Source organism: Dreissena polymorpha, chromosome 6 (genome assembly GCF_020536995.1).
Source record: "Dreissena polymorpha isolate Duluth1 chromosome 6, UMN_Dpol_1.0, whole genome shotgun sequence".
NCBI lineage: Eukaryota > Metazoa > Mollusca > Bivalvia > Myida > Dreissenidae > Dreissena > Dreissena polymorpha.
The window spans coordinates 58,623,105-58,643,698 of NC_068360.1; the positions used below are offsets into that span (position 1 = coordinate 58,623,105).

General features: G+C 33.6%; 1 protein-coding gene and 1 long non-coding RNA gene across 4 annotated transcripts in view; both read right to left on the minus strand.

Annotated features, from left to right (window-relative positions):
* Positions 1-611: 611 nt before the first annotated feature.
* LOC127835294 (uncharacterized) lies at positions 612-3,735 on the minus strand. The gene is made up of 4 exons (XR_008028447.1): positions 3,680-3,735; positions 2,362-2,441; positions 1,721-1,942; positions 612-1,244 (listed from the first exon to the last, which is right to left on the minus strand). It is a non-coding gene; the product is annotated as an uncharacterized LOC127835294 (long non-coding RNA).
* Positions 3,736-8,259: 4,524 nt separating this feature from the next.
* LOC127835290 (uncharacterized) overlaps positions 8,260-20,594 on the minus strand; it is a 30,217-nt gene continuing 17,882 nt past the window's right edge. The window contains exons 2-3 of one of the 3 annotated variants that reach the window (XM_052361640.1): positions 11,417-11,857; positions 8,260-9,482 (exon numbers count right to left, since the gene is read on the minus strand). In XM_052361640.1, the coding sequence (XP_052217600.1) occupies positions 8,968-9,482; positions 11,417-11,747 (846 nt within the window). In that variant the 5' untranslated portion in view covers positions 11,748-11,857 and the 3' untranslated portion in view covers positions 8,260-8,967. The remainder of the gene's footprint in view (positions 9,483-11,416; positions 11,858-20,594) is intronic. The other 2 variants (XM_052361641.1, XM_052361639.1) reach the window with 2 other exon arrangements.

Below are 20,594 nucleotides of genomic sequence, written 5' to 3' on the forward strand. Positions count from 1 at the left end.
CCTATGACCTAGTTTTTGACCCGGCATGACCCATATTCGAACTTGGCCTAGATATCAACTAGATGCAACTGCTGACCAAGTTTGGTGAAGATCGGATGAATACAATTTGAATTAGAGTCCGGACAAAGTGATGCCTTCCGCCCGCCGCCCGCCGCCCGCCCGCCGCCGCGCCCGCCCGCCCGCCAAGGGGTTTCACATAATACGTCCCGTATTTTATACGGGCGTATAAAAACGACTCATAATACATTATTATATGAAACTGCATCATGATTCAAAAGTTAAAGAGCATATAGACAGCTAAAACCTAAATAGGTGAGACTTGTCCTGGGAAAATGGGGCTTAATGCATATGCGTACATTGTCGTACGAGATTAACATGTGCTGATCATACCAATCAGGCAGACAATTGCTGCTTTATTGTATTTTTTGTTGAAAGGGAGAGAGAAAATCCAGATAAGGCGGAAAGTGTTGCCCCTGATTAGCCTGTGCAGTCTGCACAGCCTAATCTTGGACAACCTTAAGTACATGCATTAAACCCCCTTTTCCAAGAACGAGGCTCAAATATTTATTAAATGATTAAATAAATCTTCCACATAACATCTTTTAAGAAACTTTCAGTAAAACATGTTTATTTGATGACAGGCACGGCAAAATCAGTAGTAAATTCATAGTATTAATTTGTGTTACATTATAATACTTACATATTGTTGCTGGTTATAAATGTGGAAAAAGTTTGAATATGCATTGCTAAAATACATGTTAATTTTCTAAGAACTGCCCCTTTTATTTAAGGAATACTGTATGTATGCCCCTGTAATATTTCTGACAAAAGAACAAGATAAATAAATAATGATTAATAGAACAGTAAACTTGGTTTTCATTTTGTATACAAAGGATAACTATGTTCTTATTATTTACACTATATTGAAAGAAATAAGATTACATCATTTAATAAAGAATGCATTACTGAAGCTTCAAATTTAAAACAACCGTTTATCCACTTAAATGTTGCAAGCATTCTTAAACAACAAGACTAAAAAAGCTGTTAACAATAATTGTATTAACTACTTTCTTTCAAAAAAAAGGCAGGTACAGTTTTGTTGTCGTCCCGTTGAAGGTGTTCATGTATCCAAAGGATGTACTGTGATCAATCTGTGTCCTCCATATCTTCAGTGCCAACACGTTGTTCCGAAACGTTTCCTGGATAAGGAGGGTGAGAGGATCAGTCACCACTTAACCCTTTTTCTGAAAAATATGAACACATAAAAAACTCAAAACCCCTTGCTAAATCTATATAAATATATATATATATATATATATATATATATATATATATATATATATATATATATATATTAGCTGTTATTGTCCAACTTTTAAGATGCAGGAACATAATGGCCACTGTTTCGACAGTAAATGAGTTAAATTTTCTACACTTTTAATTTTAAGCTGAGACAATTACATGAGTAGTTTTACGTGTTCTATATTCATATTACAAGCAACAATATTTGATAAAGATACAATGCATTACTAATTCGGTTAAACAGGCCCACAGACAAATAAAATATTTGATATAGATAAAATGCATTAATAATTCCGTTAAACAGTCCACAGAAAAATAACATATTTGAAATAGATAAAGTGCATTATTAATTCTGTTAAACAGGCCCACAGAAAAATAAACATGAAAAATGGGTCATATTCAACAACAGTAAACATACTGGTCTCTGGCTTGTACAGTATTGTCAGGCCATGCCACAACAAAGCTCGTCTTCATCATGTTCTACCAAATGGACAATTCTTGCAAACACATCATCATGGTTAGCTTGAGGATGGTCCCAGCTGGGCCAGGACAGGCTGTCAGTGATAACTGTTGACTGTCTGGCAGCAATTTCCTTCAACAGCTCCTATGTTTCCGTATAAGTAAGGTGGTCTATGATATCCTTGAAAAGACATTTCTGCATTTAACAATAAATGTTTTGAACATAAAGCTAAGCATTTGACACAAGATGTAGCTACATGTACATATAGAATTTTTTATTTTTCATGACACCATTTTTTAACATTCCTGTCAGATTTTTTTGTAAAATTTCAATATTCACCTAGTGTAGTGTAGGATCATTTTTTAAATCTTTTGCTCATGTAGCAACACAGTTTTACATACAAAGACTTTGTTTTATATATCAACAATTAGTGCGTTGAACTGTGTTTTTTTCTGTTTCCATTCAAGAATATTATGAAATGACATAAAAAAAAATTAATGAAATCTCAACTTGCCTGAATATCTGAAAACATTATCTACAAATTATTTCAATATTCTCAAATGAAATCAACAGAAAAAAATGCAGCTAAATAAGTATACCTTTTCTGTTTCTTGTACCAAAGTGACAAAATCCAGTGATCCCTTCTTCATATACTTCTTGGTTTAATTATGGTTGTATCCTATTGAAAAAGTAAATACACAATTTAAACCACTTTTTAAAACTATTTATGGTGTCTATTAAAAAAGTGAGTTGTAAATATGTGGTATTATTATCTAATAAGTTTTCTTCAACATTCAGGAAATCAAATCTTGAGGATATTAAAAACAATTGAAAAAAGAGGAATATCCAGAAAATTCTTGGCTTTTACAAATATAATGATACATGCATTTCAGCGACCTGTATTTGATTTATTCAAAATACAATGTACTGTTGAAATACACATTTATCAAAATATATACGTGCTTTGCTAAATTAACAAAGAATATAAAGATAAAATACTTTAAATAAAGAAACAATAAGATGCACGAAAATAAATTGGGGCGAGTTGTCTCTTGGTTGGAGAGTGACCATATCTTTGATGCGAGTTTGTTTTGGGGCAAGTTGGTATTGGGGCAAGTTGTCTGGCGCCAGATACATGCATTTGATGCCATGAATTACTAAACTGTGTTACTATTTTCAAAAATATTTTGGATATTCAGTTTATTTATAAAATAGCTGTGCAGAAGAAACTGATATAAATACATTAACCCTTTGCATGCTGGGAAATTTGTCATCTGCTAAATGTCATCCGCTGAATTTCTAAAATTAGCCATTTCTTCGATTTTTTTTCAAAGAATACTATCAGAATAGCAAACAGTTTGGATCCTGATGAGACGCCACGTTCTGTGGCGTCTCATCTGGAACCAAACTGTTTGCAAAGGCCTTCAAAATTTGGTTCCAGCGCTTAAATGTTTAACTATGAGTTTTGGGTTTAAATAAATAAACTACCAGTACCATTCAAATGCATTTTAGTTAATAATAAATGTCATTGTCATATAACACACAATAATGAATATGTCAATAAATGCACAGCATCTTGAATTGCCTGCCAACAAATAATGTTGTCACTGTCAGTTATGAGGAAAGAAAAAGATACTGTACTGTTTAAATGATCTCAGTACTCCAAGGCTAATGATAAATTTAATTTATTTGCGCGAATACTAAAGTTAATTCTGTATTCAACTTGGCTTTTAATTTTAGTCTCTGTCTGTAACTCAAGTGTAAACGAGAGAATCAGTATTTACGCGTTCTGTGATGTATATGCATATACTTATGTAACGAAAACGAATCATTTGATCAGTTATACTATTTTAATCTACTTTTATAAAAAGAAAATCATACGCACTATTGAGTTTTACAATTAAAAACATATTTTACCTTCTTCTTCCGTGTTTGACAATACAGATTCCGCCATATTTGTTGTTGTTGTTGTTGTCACAATGCGTGTTTATATTTAAATTTACATTTAAAATCTATATTTAGTCGGGGAAAAAACCGATCCAAGGGTCAATGGTTCGAGCCTTGGTGCGGCTTACTTTTTTCTTTCTTATTTTAACTTTATTTTTGTTTTATACTGGAGCACGTTATTTGCGATGTTTAAATTTATGAATTTAAAGCATTAAATGAAAAACTTCAAAAAATGCAATTTAAGTGTGAACAAGCCCCTTTAAAGCAGTTTTGTTTCTAACAGCTTTTTAAAGCAGCTTTGTTTCTTTGTGAATACTTTGTTGTGATGTGTCTGATGTTATTTAGTTTGAAAGATTGATTTTTGTATCATATTTTGCATATTTTGTATTATCATACTCATTTATCATCATCATCGGCGGCGTCGTCTTCGTCGTCGTCCGCGTCGCCGGAATTGATAAGGAAGTTATTATGACATTTAACTGTATAGTTATTTTTTTCCTTGTATGTTCGTAAACATGTTTCAAAATATGTACTTGTCTCATGTTACTGAAGACCACATTGTTAAAAAGAAATCATTTCTTAATGTGAATTCTTCATGAAATTAAGTAATTATTATTATTATTATTATTAGTAGTAGTAGTAGTAGTAGTAGTAGTAGTAGTAGTAGTAGTAGTAGTAGTAGTAGTAGTAGTAGTAGTAGCTGTAGTAGTAGTAGTAGTAGTAGTAGTAGTAGTAGTAGTAGTAGTAGTAGTAGTAGTAGTAGTAGTAGTGGTAGTAGTAGTAGTAGTAGTAGTAGTAGTAGTAGTAGTAGTAGTAGTAGTAGTAGTAGTAGTAGTAGTAGTAGTAGTAGTGGTAGCGAGCGATTTCACGACATCCATCTTTGCTGTCGGTTTGCATCTATTGTATTAAAATGCCGCCTCTTCGTTTTTCGAAAAACATGTAACACTCAACATGAGCGCATGGTGTCATTAAAGGTACATGCATGAGTTTGGTAGATATGTTTTTGATTTGGTAAAAGAAATATGTGAACACCTAAAATTAAACCGTATGTTCATTGTAAATCTCGTATCGGATGCACTATTTGTGGCGATATGGATATGGTGTCCTCCAAACGACCCGAAGATCCCTAGTTCGGCGCTCCTAGACCCCCCCCCCCTATTGACACCAATTACTGGTTCTACCCTTTCGATGCAATCGAGCTACAATAAATAGGTTTAAACTTGTTATGAATAATTGTAATTGGCTAATTTGCATTTTGATAACAATTCTATTCATGAAATAAAAAAATAACTGAACAATGATATAAGATGATAATATAAAAAGGTAAACATTAATTTAATGGGAAAGATGACTGAATGCAACACAGGTTATGTACGTATGCGAACAACTAATAAATAGATTGATAATTGTTCAAAACCAGTGGCGATGTTTTGGTATTCCTTTTGCTGATAAGGTAATATCATAATTTACGCGAAAAGAACGTGTTATGTAAGCTTCATATCAAAACAACAATTCCAACCTTTAATGTAACGTTTCGGTATGTTTGTTTCCACGTAAAGTGGGTGAAGTGTTTTCGTTGAAATAAATATTTTCCTTATTGTACTTGGCGTTTATTTCTCTTACATCGAGTACTTTCATGGAACGGAAACTGTAAGTGTATTCTTAATTGTTTTGGCTCGCTCGATACTCTTTACTGCGCTGTTCGTTACTCGTATGACGCAAACTAGTAGAAACGGTGTCTAAATAAAGAATATGTTGCTAGTTCAATGTAATTGAATATGCACAGTTCGTGAACGACTATTTGTATGAGATGTAGTCAACAATCGGTTAACTTGGATTCGAATGGTTGAGTAAGGAGTTATGTCCCATTAAGGGCAAATGCAGATATTTTCCAATGTATTCTATTCCAGCAACATAATTGTTTTCATCCAATTTTCAGTAATATTGTAATCATTTTTCATTGAAAAGATGTGCAAGTATATCCTTTTACATTTAGAAATGATTCATATTTTGTCTTATTTGACGAAAGTGTATGAAAGGTTATAACATGTGCAATCAACAGGCCAACCAATCACAATAAGTGGTTTTTGACGATGCTGCTTCAGCGAAGCAGCTCGTCTAAGTTACCATAACCTGAACACATTCTTCACAATCGCGACCAATGTAAAAGACCGAGCCAGTCCGATTGAGTCAGCTAAATTTTCTCAATCGGCACACCCCGTTGATTATCATTGATATAGGTAAAGGCTGTTTGGTTCCAGTCCTCTTTCAAATTTATCGAGGAGGTTCGTGCAGGAACCAGACACGAAACTGCCAGGTGAAATTTCGAACGCTGTGACGCTGGGAAACTCACAACTGTAGTTGTTTTTAGATTTGATCGAGAATGTAACCCGCCTCTCAGTTTCGCTGAATGGGTCAAGTTCCCTACGCGTACTACTTCCCTGTTCCCCCAAACTTTTGTTCGTACCAAATAATTTTCGTACCCATTTTTTTTGTAACCAATGTTTTTTCGTACCCGAATATTTTTTCGTATCCAAATTTTTTTTCGTACTTAAATTTTTGTTTGGACCCAACAATTTATTCGTACCCAAATTTTTTTGGCATATGTTTTTCGTTCCCAAAAGTTTCGTACCAAAATTTTTTTCGTACCCATCTTTGCGTTCCCACAAACACAATTGTGCTGATGTAGATAAACTTAAATTGATGCTTTTATATCAATCCTCTTCATAAGCATCGTCACAACAGTACTGTCAGTACTTTCATAATGATTAGCAGATATCTAATAGTGTGTTGTTGTTACAGAAGTATATTTTCCTGTTTAAAGTCATATTTATAATTATTCATTCGGAGAGTTATAAGACTTCGCCGCATATTTCAAGTCAACCCAAAATCCAAATAATTCGTGTTAATAATTGTATTCGTTTTATCATCAACTTTATCTTATCAGTTATAATGTGAATATCGCGTTCGAAAATTGACCCGTGCCATGCGAAAATGGGTTTTATGTCCCATTCGACAAGCGTAGCTTCAGACTAGCAAGTGCACAGGTGTGTCAGGAGCCAAGCTGTCCGCTAATGAGACCACTAAGCTATGCACTTTGTAGCGTTTTATAATGAAAACATATAGTTATCGAAAATATGTGTATTACATGTATGGTATTCGTCACTATCGTAAATGTCTTTTAAGAATACAAAAAATCGATGTTTTTACATGCAATAATGACAAATTAAGTTGCTTCTTCTATAAAGTTAATGATTAAACAAAACGGTATTGAGGTCCGATGCGTAGCAATTCAACAGCGCGGTCGGCATCCCGTGTGGACTTATAGCAAGCATAGGAACAATTGGAATTGGGTAATTCAACAGCGATTTAAATAATTGATTGTTAAATAACAGAAACGTTCTCTTTGCCAAAACAATGCTAATGTTAACCATTGTTGTTGCGCAGGGTTGGCAATTTTCAAATTCGGATTTTAATTGAACAAAAATGAGCTGTATTGTCCCTTACATTGAGCACATTTAGTATCACTAACTATTTGTGTTCGCACAAGGGCCACGAGGATTGGAATTGGAAAATATCACTAATAAATGAAATAATGATAATAAATGATATTCATCAATTTGCACAGAACTAATATATTATTATACATAATACGTCATTTATTTAACGTCTTATACAAGGAAATGTATACCGAAATTAATTGCGAGATATATAAAATTTCAATTTTAGACGTGATTTTGGTTTTCGATTTAAGACCTTATTGTGACAGTTGATTGCATTACCTCCCCTACACCACCTCATAGTAATTAAAGGTGCCTAGAACGCGGGGTTGTATACAGACCCCGTTTATATATTGACCTCGTAAATATAGTCTGAAAACTACCGAGACCGCGTAACTGGCGCTATATATATATACATATATATATATATATATATATATATATATATATATATATATATATATAACGATCCGGTATCGTCGATCGTCGATTCGACAGTTCGCGATGCGTTAAGAGGCCGATCGATTTGGAAGAATCAAGCATTCCATTTTTCCGTAAATTACCCATGAACCGTCAATTACAAATTACGTGAATGCCCCCGAAAATAATTTTTTTGCACAGGCTCTTTGACTTCCAATATGTAAGTTCGTCATGTAGCTCGGAGTTATGCCTTGACATATGTTCGAGTTCCGATTTCTGTGCGACATCAATGTATTATAGATTGTCAATTGTTAACTCGCATCGCAACAGCTTACACTATCTACAAAACGTTTATTAAAATCATCAAGTTTGCACTACAATTTAGTTTTTTTGCGGTGTCCGTCCGCGATCGGGAGGTTACAGGTTCGATTCAAACTGTAGAAGCTTTCTTTATATTTTCCACATAGAACCCAAGTACTGGTTTGTGTTCAAGAAAACGAACTCGAGCGCGTTTCAAATAAGCCTTAGGCTTTCTATGCAATCGAGCTTAAATAGATAAGTTAAAACTTATGTCTGGTTGGATCGATTCATTCCTATGAAAGTTTCCAATAATCTTTAACAAACACACAATCTGAACTACGTTTTTATTTCGATGCTTTTCATAAACATACTTTACTGTTAAAAAAACAAAGCGAGTCCGAAGTTTTGTCACAAAATAAAAGCAAAAAAATCTTAAACTGGTGTGTTTTGACACAGAAAATTTTGAACACGAAACGTCGTCGATTGCGTAATCTATTGAATGCAAATTCAAGTACGGAAAGCTAGTTCGGTAATAAATTTAGTTATTGATGATATGCAGTATAAACGAGTACATCTGACAGAGCTAGACCGGACATCTATAATCGGCCTAAGCGCTATATCGTGGGCCGATGGTAGACGTTTGGTCTTGCAAAAACGTATGTCCTTATGTAAGAGAATTCACTAAATATTGGTAAATATATATTATAAGAAACAATTGAAGATAAGAAACATACATTGCATAAAATAGATATTATGTAATAATAAGCATATAGAAAGTAACATAACTGGAAAATATTATATAATTTCAATGTATATAACCTTGGTTGTTCCTTGTTGGACTATACACTTTTCGTCTGCAACTATCTTATATACGAAGATCAGAATTGAACATTACTTATACTTTATTGACTTAATTGCATTCGCTGTGTCTTGTCATCATATTATATATTTCCCACAGTTTCCGTTAGTAAATTTTCAATACATTGTCAATAAACTACCAATGAACAGATTTGCAGAGTCATCATGTTTAGTGTATGTTTAGTCTACGACATTCGTTGCCGACCTGGCTTCGTTAGCTTCGGGTTTTATTTCTGAACATTGAAGCTCCACGTGCTGATTCTTCCAGGACAGGTTCTTGCAAACACCTTTTGACACGATTACCGGAACGACGTCCTTTATCTCGCTGTTTGGAACATCCACCTTTTCAAACTTCACCAGCTTATCATGCTTATCGGTGAAGATGCATCTCAGATTTGTTATCCGGTAGGTTTTAACAATCTTGTTGTCCTTGATCCGTCGAATAGAAACCGGAAGTGAGCCTGTGCGCAGCGATATTCTTGTGGTAACTTCGAACTCCTTGAACGACTGTTCTTCAACGATGTACAGCGTTGCTCGAGCACTGGTCCAGGGCGGTACAATGATTTCCGTGTTGATGTTCCATGTTAAGATCTCGCTGAATTCTTCACACTTTGTGTCGGTCACGGACAGAGAATCATTGACACCTACACCAACCTTTACGCCTTTGAGGTCGATTTCGAGATTGGCTGTTTTTCCTACAAAATATATATGAACATGCACTGAGGTAAACCGCATACGCAGAAACTATTGAAAGGAATGTCCGCAAATCCATTCATTTTGCTAAATGACACTTGCATAATAATTATTTTAGTTAGTTACTTTTCAAAATTATTTACCACGATTTTGAGCAAGCGCAACGAATTTTTTTGCGATTAAACCATTATAATTACGGATTGACATGTGGGACTTTCGAAAGTTTATTCAACTGTGGATGATATTTATGTAGTGATATTTTGCAAAATTATTTGATTGAAACTTAACGTGCGTATGTTATATAACACACGCACGTTAATTTGCATTCAAATAACTGTCGATATTTATATTATATACTTATGCCAAGGGCTTAGAATAGGGCAGGATATTTATGCGAATGTTGAGTCACGTGTTAAATCTGGTTAATGTTATTCAGATTATTTAAGTAATGAGGTTGGACTGAGGCAAGTGCATGTACTGTCGCCGAGTGTGTTTTCTTTATTTGTTTAAGATCTTAAAATTTACCTACAATATAACATTACCTCTGGTTTAAATTAAGATGATCTTGTGTTGATTGTATTATTTTGTCGATGACATGGCTATTTGATGCAAGTCACATTCTGACGTTAAATCACATTTTAATAACTTATGTTTATGATGCAATTCTTGGGGGTTGAGTGTTGTCACTGCTCAAACAAAAATATGGGTATTTCGGAAGAGGGACGGATACAAATACAAAAAATGAACATACAATGGTTATGTAATTGAATTGGTTCATAACTTAAACTACATTTATTTAAAAACCGTGTTGAGTTTTGTAGGCAAATTGTAATCAAGTCAGAAACATGTTCTTGATAAAGCCCCTTAATTCATATATTATTATTTAAATGCAATGAAATAACATAACATCAACAATATTTTGTCAGTTGTTTTATTCTTTTGTGGGTTTTATTTATAAGTTTTTCTGCAGAAGTGAGGTGTGGGGGTAGGGGGTACATATACATCCGACTGACCCGAAAATCGCTTTCTAGTGTATACAAAAAATACATGTGTTTTCATGCCGCATAGGAGATGCATGTCTAAACCCGGCCTTACGATGTATCTAGTATCTTACTACGAGATAGTGGGAAACCTTAATCATTTATGTTGTCAGCACGGCATTGTATTTTATAATAAAACATATAAATCATTTAACTTCATACAGTTATTATCCAGTGACGATTTAAATATGCCCAGCTGTGTTAATAATCAAGGTGCTTGACATACACACGTGTTACTCATAAACGTGCTTGTCTAGAGATTACTAGCCAAGTTCTGGCAGTTAACTGACTCGCTTTTTCTACAGAAATACCCAGTGGTATAACAGTACACATGTAGTTTTAAGTGTAATATTCCTGATATTTCTGGTTTTCCGCTTTGTATGAATTACACATCACGAAGATCACATAGCGCTTTATTAAGTTCAGGTTACGTCTTTCCTTGCATTATGCTAAGTGCTTATTGCTTTTGTCTTGTAAAAATCAGGGATTTTGCGATTCCCTTGTGTTACTATTTTCCACGTACGGAAATCACTTTCGACAATTACGACCATGATAACAATATTTAAAAAGTTTAATTGTACACTACAAAACTTTGAAACACGAAAGGACATCTGCATTCTAACAGGAAACAACTAAAATCAAGAATATAAGTGTGTTGCTACAATTTATAGTGTTGAAAATTATTACAAGCGCAGATGCCATCTGAAAGTTAGAGTATTGGATGTCCTCAAGTTTAATGACTTTTTGTCAGAATATGTTCCGAAAACAAATCAATGTCAATTATCATATAATTTGCATTTCCATGAGCATGTTCATCTTTTTAAATAACTAATTCATTGTCCTGGTATTACGCAAGCGAAAACCCCAGGTATAATACATGTATATGCTGTACCAACCTATGGTGTAGTTATCTTGCATCTCAACGCTTGTTGTAGCGGTTGTCGATCTTTCCGTTGCAAACGTGTACTTTTGTGGTCCTTCTGACATGTTATCAAATGTCGAAAAGAACAGTACTTTGTTTTTGTCTTTTCCTCCGTCTTTTTGTGGGCGTTCGTTTGTTTTCGTCGTCTCGTGCGAAAATTCAACAAAGCCCCAAGGAATGTCAAAGTAATACTTGTATCTTCTGTGAAAAAGCCGCTTAATGCAACCAAGTTGGACGGTGAATCTTTTCCAGGCATAGTTCTCTACAAGTTCTTGAAGATCCAGTTGAAACTCCTTGTTTTCCATTTTCGCACCTTAAAAACGTCTACCTTAAAAATATTTCATTTGAAATATAATGTCCATACTTTCTGAATAAAAATGGTTCAAAATGCTTGCCAAAGTCTGAAGACTGAAACCTTTGGCTTGTCTAATCGGTTTGTTTTAATTGTGTAGAAAAATATTAGTGTAATGTACTGCAAAATTGTCCGCTCATTATCAAAATATTTGCGTAAAATCTATAGTATTGTACTTCAAAACAAGAGTACACTTGGAGACTTTTCCAACGCAACACTTTTCAAACTTGAATATCGCAGTAATGAGTAAATATTTTGATTTAAAATTGCACATGTGATCATTTGACTATATTCTGTGCAATATTACGATAGCATCATTTATCCGGAACAATGAAGCGCTTTTGCAAGTGGAGTAGGTGTGGTTTCAACTTTTTACACGCGAAAATGGTGAAACCCGATATGGATATAATTTTATTTCAATTTCTTTATTTAGGTGGGTTGATACACCAGGAAAACTTAACATTAATTTAAAAATAAATATGTCTCGTATACAATTTCAGTAGCGCAACAGCTCAATCGGCATGTTGCAGGCTACCTTCCCCACTTGCTGCAGCATCGGACCGTCACGGATGAATTATTGTATCGTTCGCTTGCACATACTGTAGTAAAATGATCACATGTGCAATTTTAACTTAAATTATTTACTCAAAACTGAGCTATTTAAGTTTGAAAATTCTGCATTCAAAACGTCACCAAGTGTAGTACAACGCAATAGAATTCTTCCAATTTGTTTTCAATTTCATCATTCTCGGTGGGTTTTAAATGGTAGTCATTAAATAACAAAACATGCTATACATGTAAATAAAAGTTCTTTAAAATCGGCGAGGATTTGACTTGTAATAGACAGTATTTAAACTCGGCTAATCTCTAATTACTAGAGATTATTTGTTATTTGTCAGTGTAAAATCGTTTGTTATTTCACGAGTGATCATAGAAAATATATTTTCACGAGTGGCGCAGCTACGAGTGAAACTATTATTTGTCTATGATCACGAAAGAAATAACAAACGATCTTACACTGACATGAACACATTTTATGTTTATGTTATTCCCCGTTTTCAAGAAGATAATTAACGGCTGTTACCCTTTCTCCCGTGGAGTGCCTCAATATATTTCATTACACAAAATTACGTCATGTGCGTTTGCATCATCCTCGTCCGAAAGAAAAAAGTCCAATATTTTATGGTTTACGAGAAAACAAAGCTGAAAGGTTTTAACATATATTGCTCTTGCTAAAATAAGCAAACACAGTTAAGCATACAATACTGCTAGTGGAACAACATTTACTGGACAGTCCATGTCCGTGATGTCGTAGGAATACGCAAATGTTGACGTATTTTCATTCATACAGTGCGCCATTTGTACAAACTGTCAACTGAGTTATGTAGTGTTAAAAACTGTGGATTAACAACAAACATGATTATTTTAAATGGTTTTAAGTGTTGATGAGCAAGATTAATCGCTATCACTGTCACTGGCGTTTATTCTAATCCGTTTAAAGAGATGCCGCACAATGTCAGGGCAAGAATCATGATGCACATGTCTATGTTGTTTGACTTGCTGCTGAGACAGTGTATTCGTTTTGTTCGTTCCGATTAAAGTTGAAGACCACGTTTCCATGAAAGTGAGAGTTCATGAAAAACCCTATTCTCATCGGCATCTCACAGGAATCCACGAAATTGTGTGTAGACATTGGCATTGCAGAACGAGCGGGAGCCCGAGGCACGATGCTGTTTGGACGTGACGAGTTTGACAAAATGTCAGAAATGGCCATTGACTGCTGGTTGTTTAATTTGCTGTAATTGTTGATAGTCTTTATGTTTTATGGCCCGAAATTTGAGCTGTGACTCCTTCATAATTTAACTTCTGAACCATGCGTTTTCTCACACTGAAAATGATACAGTAAAATGGATGTAAACAAACAGGATATTTCATGATGAAAATGATTTTTAGAAAGCCACTACAGTGCAGTGATCATAATAAATATTGGCTATTAAATCGAATGGATTATTTTATAAGGTAAGTGTAAAAATGTCATTGGAAAATTAAATATAAAATTATAAATTAACAAAATTAAGTGTACATGTATGTGTAATGTACAACTTAAAAGCTCTAAATTAATGAACTGATGAAAGAACATCATGAGCCACAGCAGACGAAAACAAACCTTATATCGCTAGCAAACAGTTTCAATCTTTAAGGCGCAGTCAGATCAACATCTGCTTGCCATCAGTGTTTTATATATTTATCTTAAAAATACGAGCTGATCTGGTTTCAATCTAGGCGCACTATGCTAAAGGTCTTTTTCCGCGTGATGCGGATCATATGTTTGCATTATAGTTACTTTTTAGTACCTGTATGGTGTAATGCGTGCCTCTTCAATTCCTGCATTTGTGTTCATCCCATTCATGATATTGTACAGCTTATTTACGCCTATTGCCGATTTCTTATACCAGCCTTTTTGGCTTAAGAAAAATAAAGAGTCGTCACTCAACATGTCAGTAGGCCGTCTGTCGCTGTATGCTTTGTACAGATGTACAGGATCACGTTGATGATCATCACGTATCTCATAGGCTTTTGGCTGATTTGCCCTTAAGCAAAATGATATTTAAGAAAGACATATTTGTTTATGTTTACAAATGAATAATGAAATACCGAGATGTATTGTCATTGAAATGAAATTGATATGTTCCCTATTTGCGGTGAAAAATAACATTGAAAATGTCAAGTTATTAATATATATATTATTTTATTTATTTATATAATCTTAATATATTATTTAAAAATTAATTTTATTATTATGTATGCATTCATTGTTTATTTATTTAAATTAAATATTTATTTATTTATTTATGTATTTATCTATTGTTTTATTTATTCGATGTTAATGAATGAATGAATGAATGAATGAATGAATGAATGAATGAATGAATGAATAAATGAATTAATTAATTATTTTTTTATTTATTTATTTATTTATTTATTTATTTAATAGAAGCTAAAAAAATATTTATTTTAATAATGTTTAGAAAAATAAGTAAAAAATAATAATTACCTGGTATCGCAAACATAAGCACCAGTCCTTGTCTTCGTCTTACGTTCTTAGACAACGTAATGAACTGACGCCCGGAGCGGGGATCAATTTCTAGAGAGACATCGCCTCATTTCATATTGTGGATTTCAGTCCCTGTTGTCATTCCTTAATATTTGGCACAGCTGAACCACATAGAATAAGCTAAAGAGCGTGCCGAGTGGTCACCCAATGTCTTTGCCTTGTAAATCAGGTCAAGGTACTCATCGGTTAATGTATCTTCTGTTTTCGGCTTGTTCTTTTGCTTAGACTTGAGAACATCTCTTGCCCGTGGAAACACTCTATCAGTAGCTATCCTAAGTTTGCAACTGTATTTCTTTAGATGTCTATAGAGCACATAAAAACTCTTAACATGGTGGGCTCATATTCTTTGCCATTCTTTTTTGTTACGTATAGTCAAATCTCACATATGTATTCATTTAGGGTGTCAGGTGGTATAAACTGTGCCAATCTTGATTTCTACTTGTAATGCAGAAATGAATGAAAAAGTTTCATGTCTTGCTCTGTTTTCTTTTTAGTGTTTTCCTTTGATTTTCACTTAAGAATAAATCAATGTCTACTGATCTAAACTGGCGAACTTCAGAATTTGAATCACATTACTTACAGTTTCTGGTTTTTCATTGTCATTTCTTTCATCTTCAATTTCCTCAATTTCATGATCAACCTCTCTTACCCCACCCATTGTTGGTACTACAACTGTTTCAATTGATTCCTCATTGTTTACAATATTTACCAGATAAAAAATATCACCAAAGAATGCAGAGCATTCATTTTCACTTATTTCTTCAATTGCCTCCATTTTTTCCAGATAAAAAAATATTTTATTTTATTAATGTTCCTATATACATGTAGTGTACATTGCTACAATGCAGACGGCTTAAACAAGGAAGTTGGCCAACCAAGGGCAGGGTTGGCGAAATCAAATGTCCGAGTTGCCCGAGTCGTACATTTTCTTGTCCGGGCAACTGATTTTTTTTCAATTAAGTTGTCCGTGGACAACTAGTCGGGTTGAGAAATAAAAAAAAAAAAAGATAGTATTAAAGCCGTTATTAAGTTTTACAAAACCGGATGTTGACACCCGATAACATTGTCAGTGTTATTTGCGGAGCAATCAAGCTAAAATATCGGCACTCTCCTGCACAGTGGTCTCGCTTATTCTATAAGCATGATAAGAGACCAGGAGGCTAGCATGCCGCATTTTCAACATTCGGCCCGTACAGTTCCGTTGATTGGGTGAAGTGTTCCGTTTGAATCAACTACAATTTATATTAAAGTTGAGCAAAGACGGTAAAATAGTCATTATGTATAAAAAAACATATATATAATGTATAATTTGAACATTACATTTCCTGGCTTATTTCATCTGCAAAAATGAAAATTATATATTGATATACTGTTTTAAAACACCGCTGTGGTTTTAACCGAGTTGAATGGTAGAACTCACTACATACAATTACGACTGACTTATAACATCATGACGTATTTTCAGGTGAGCTTATTAGGCAATATTATACATTTACAGCAAAATCACACTACTTCCTGAAGTACAACTTCCTCGCGTGTGCTTGATCGGTTTCCCTATTTTATAATTCAAACCCGAAACTAAAAAAGACAGGAAGAAAATTCATTTAAATTCAACTGACATGGATGTAAAGACCGGAATATTATTTTGAGATAAAACACCAAATAACACGTAAACAGGAAAAAAAGTTTTCCCTGACAAAGAAGAAAACTTGAACAATTGATCATATGATACGACACAATTGAACAGGAAGAAAATTCATTCAAATCTAAGTGGCATGGATGTAAAGACCGGAAGATTATGTTGAGATAAAACACCAAATTAGACGTAAACAGGAAAGAAAATGGTTTTCCCTCACAAAGAAGATAACTTGAACAATTGATCATAATTATGATACGACACAATTGGACGCGTTTGGCCAATCCGAAAGCTATGGCGTAAATATTGAGCGGAGGTATTTGGTAAACAAAATAATTATGTCAGCAATATATTTCGGCGTTTTACTCACAATATCCCGCTTATAAATCCGATTGTGTACGCAAATATAAACACGTGTAATGTTTCAAGACACTTCATTTTTATACTTTGTTAATCAGTGCTTGCTAGTCTTCCTAATGCTTCATTTCTTAGCAATGGCGTTGATACCATTTTAAAAATACTGTAGTTCGTGTTAACCATGTAACCAACAACCCAATACGTTATAACATAATACTACTGTTCTGAATGGTTTGATATATTGCAACCTTTGTGTCATAAACGCCTCATGATATTGTGAATAACCAGGATGACTGACCAAAATGGTCAAAACACAAAATGCATTTGCAAAAAGTGAACTCCGTTAGCCTGATGACAGGTTATCAACAACTATGCAGGTTTTGCAAGTCTATTATTTCAATAAAATACTTTTAAATACTGTTGCTCAAAAAGATACAGGGCAGCGTATACATACAAGTAGTATTTAAAGACGAATGTGCTGTTCATGTATAACTTGGTTTGAATCAATATAAGATAATAAAAATGTAAAAACAAAAGCTAAATGGAAGAAGTTCAGGATTTATTTCGTTATTCATTTAAAAACTTGTACTTTCGTAGTAATGGCAGTCAACACAGTTTTTAAAATAACCTGGAGATATGGTATGTGTTTGTCTTGTGTAAAACTAATTTTATTTACAACTTATTTTATTTGTTGTTTTTAAACGTGTATTCAAAAACAAACCATGCAAAATACGAAATTTGATATTGATCAAGTGTTACATTAATAGTTGTAATTGTATAGGTTAATAACATTTAAATGATGTGTCAATATTATATTCATGTTATTATCAAAATATGCTATGACGTAACGTCAAAAAGTCCGTCCATCCAGAAAATTGCGCATGTGATGTACATGTTTTCTTAATAAATTTTTTTTTTTTAACATAGCGTCATGATAATTATATCAAACGAATCAGCTAAAAAATGCGCATTTCAGGATATATCATAAAAAAAACAAAGATACCGACATTTAAGGAAAACCTATGTTTAAGTGATTATAAAAGCTATATAATTTTTTCCATATTAATTATAATGGTATCCTAGTAGATAGGCCCTCTAAGATTTGTAAAACATGCAACAATAATGTTTAACAATATCAAATTAGCACTCTTGTTAGCGTCCTAAGTTGGTAAAGTTTTATGATTTCTATAATGCCTAATTAAGTTTTGCGTAAAATTCGGAAAAGATAAAAGTAATTATAAAAGCAATATTTTCTACCGACTTGAATTAAAATAATATCGTTGTGAAGGAAAATTTATGACGTTCCTAAAATATGCAAAAGTATTTTTTCAATATAAGATGTGCGCCGTAGGTTGGTATAAGTTGTTTGATTTCCCTACCAAATTATGACATTTTCTGTTTTAAAGGTACAGTTTTAAAGCGTAAAATTGTTTCCGGTAACCCGACCCTACGTGTTTTTCTTGCCGACCCTAAAATTTAGTTTGGAGTATTTAAAGTCGATTTTCGTGCAACACGCTTTTCTTTCGACATTATCACTTTACATGCATATAATAGGGATATAAGGCACCCAGATAAAAACCCTCCCGTCAATTTCATAGGGGCGGACAAAAGCTCTCCCGTCTTTTATTCGGACATTTAAATATCGCTTACCGTTAAACTGAAATAATGACCCTTGGATTATTTTTTCAATATACTTAGTATAAGAATAATTTCTTGTGAACGCATCTCCTCTTATTATTTCAATGGATTTTTATTTATACTCATGGACATTCTTCAGGGCGACATGCAGTTGTACGTTAATGCCGGAAGTTATATATTGCCTATTATTTAGGAAGTTCTGGCCCTTGTAATATTTGCCTCTATTAACCTCAATTGTACAGGAATCTGTCGGACTCTACCTAATTCCCCCATACAGAGGCTATATACTTATGTGTAAAGCTAATTCATGCTAACAATTCACTGTCGCAGTAAAACGGCTATTACCGTCAAAAACAGAATGTATATTTAAAATAATGTTTTCATTTAGGAATGCATGTATGTTTCCTAATTAATAAAGAACACAATAATTTATATGTTGAATAAGGTTGAGCATGTAATTTTGATCGAGGCAATTTAAAAACCCGCTTGTAAGTGATAATGGTATTCTATTATATTATAAAAATATCCCTGTAAATGTTTGGCAAATATGCTGATCTTCTAAAAACATCTAGAATATCAGAACAATACTACGGAATTAAATTATTTTTTTTTTAAAGATCGATTGTGTATATTTGAAAATACTTATATTGAACTATATACAGTTTAATCCGTATCAACTCGCCATTTCACTTAAGTTTCTGTTTCTGGATTTTTTTTCATTTGCATTGTTTAGTCGTACAAAGTACGGTGTGTCATACCAGCAATAATGAGATTTGAGCCATGAATACACTGTATCAAAAATGAATACACAAGATCCTTATTAGTTAATTCATTGTGAATTGGTCAACACTGGCCTAGCTGCTGATAGGATCTTCTCCAGAAATGAGATACACGGTAGATTCGCTGCAGCCAATACACAACTCATAGTGACACATATTTGTTATTGAAAAAAAATACCATAGAAACGTCATTAAAACCATCATGTTTCTTGATATTACTTGTTCTATCGCCCGTAATGAAAGAAGGACGAGATTATTAATGACACTACCCGGATTCTGTACTTTGATAATACTTGTTAAGATTTTCAAATACATTTTTTGAGTCCCCCAAACCGAAATTTTCATAAAGCACCACACTTGTGTCACTTATATTCAACGTTATGAATGCCCGAATAACGATCGTTTGGTCACGCTTTGGTCAAGATTTGTGCCCGCCTCCGCCCCTCCCCTGTGATAACCCCACAAATTTCATGTAAAGCTAAAGCGGTGGTATGCATGCGCGATAAGGATCTTCATACGCTTTGTCCCAACGACATAAAATGTCACATTTTTACGAGACTGAAACTTATTTTTCTCAATTTCTCTTGTATATACGGAAAAGGGATATATTATCTTTTATTCACATCAAATCCTGTTCATTGTACATTAAACCATCATTACAGGTTGTTGTGTTCGTTATCGGTTCAAACGACATCGGCACAAAGACCCCGGTAATCGGGCAATTTTTTACACGTGTTGTGCATGACGTAAATTACATTAGCTGAGGTTTCTTTAATCTTAATTGCTGTTTTCCCCATGTTAAATTTAAGGGACTTGTGATATCGTGGAAGACATATAAACTTACTTATCTTCATTTTTACTATCGTTTACAAGTACAATCTTGGAAGTATAGTTGACCCAATAAATAATACAACTCCAAACAAAGGTGGCGCTAGAGATAACCGAACGTGATATGAAGCTCCGTGTTTTCATCAATAATAACGAAAAGAGGGCAATACAAGTAATTTACGCAAATATTATTAGATAACGCGTCTGTCAGGATTTTACAAAATATCGTCATACTATCATAATGTACGATTATTTAGGAAACACACACAATGGGGTTTTGAAAATTCTAATAAGATACATCGCATCATATTACGTTTAGCGAATTCTGCTGATGAATGTACGCTGTTTAATAATTGTGTATTATGGATGAACTAACAGATTCGAGTCCAATATCAATTATAAATAACGTTAATATCAAGTTGCATCTGCAGGAAATTATTGTATCGT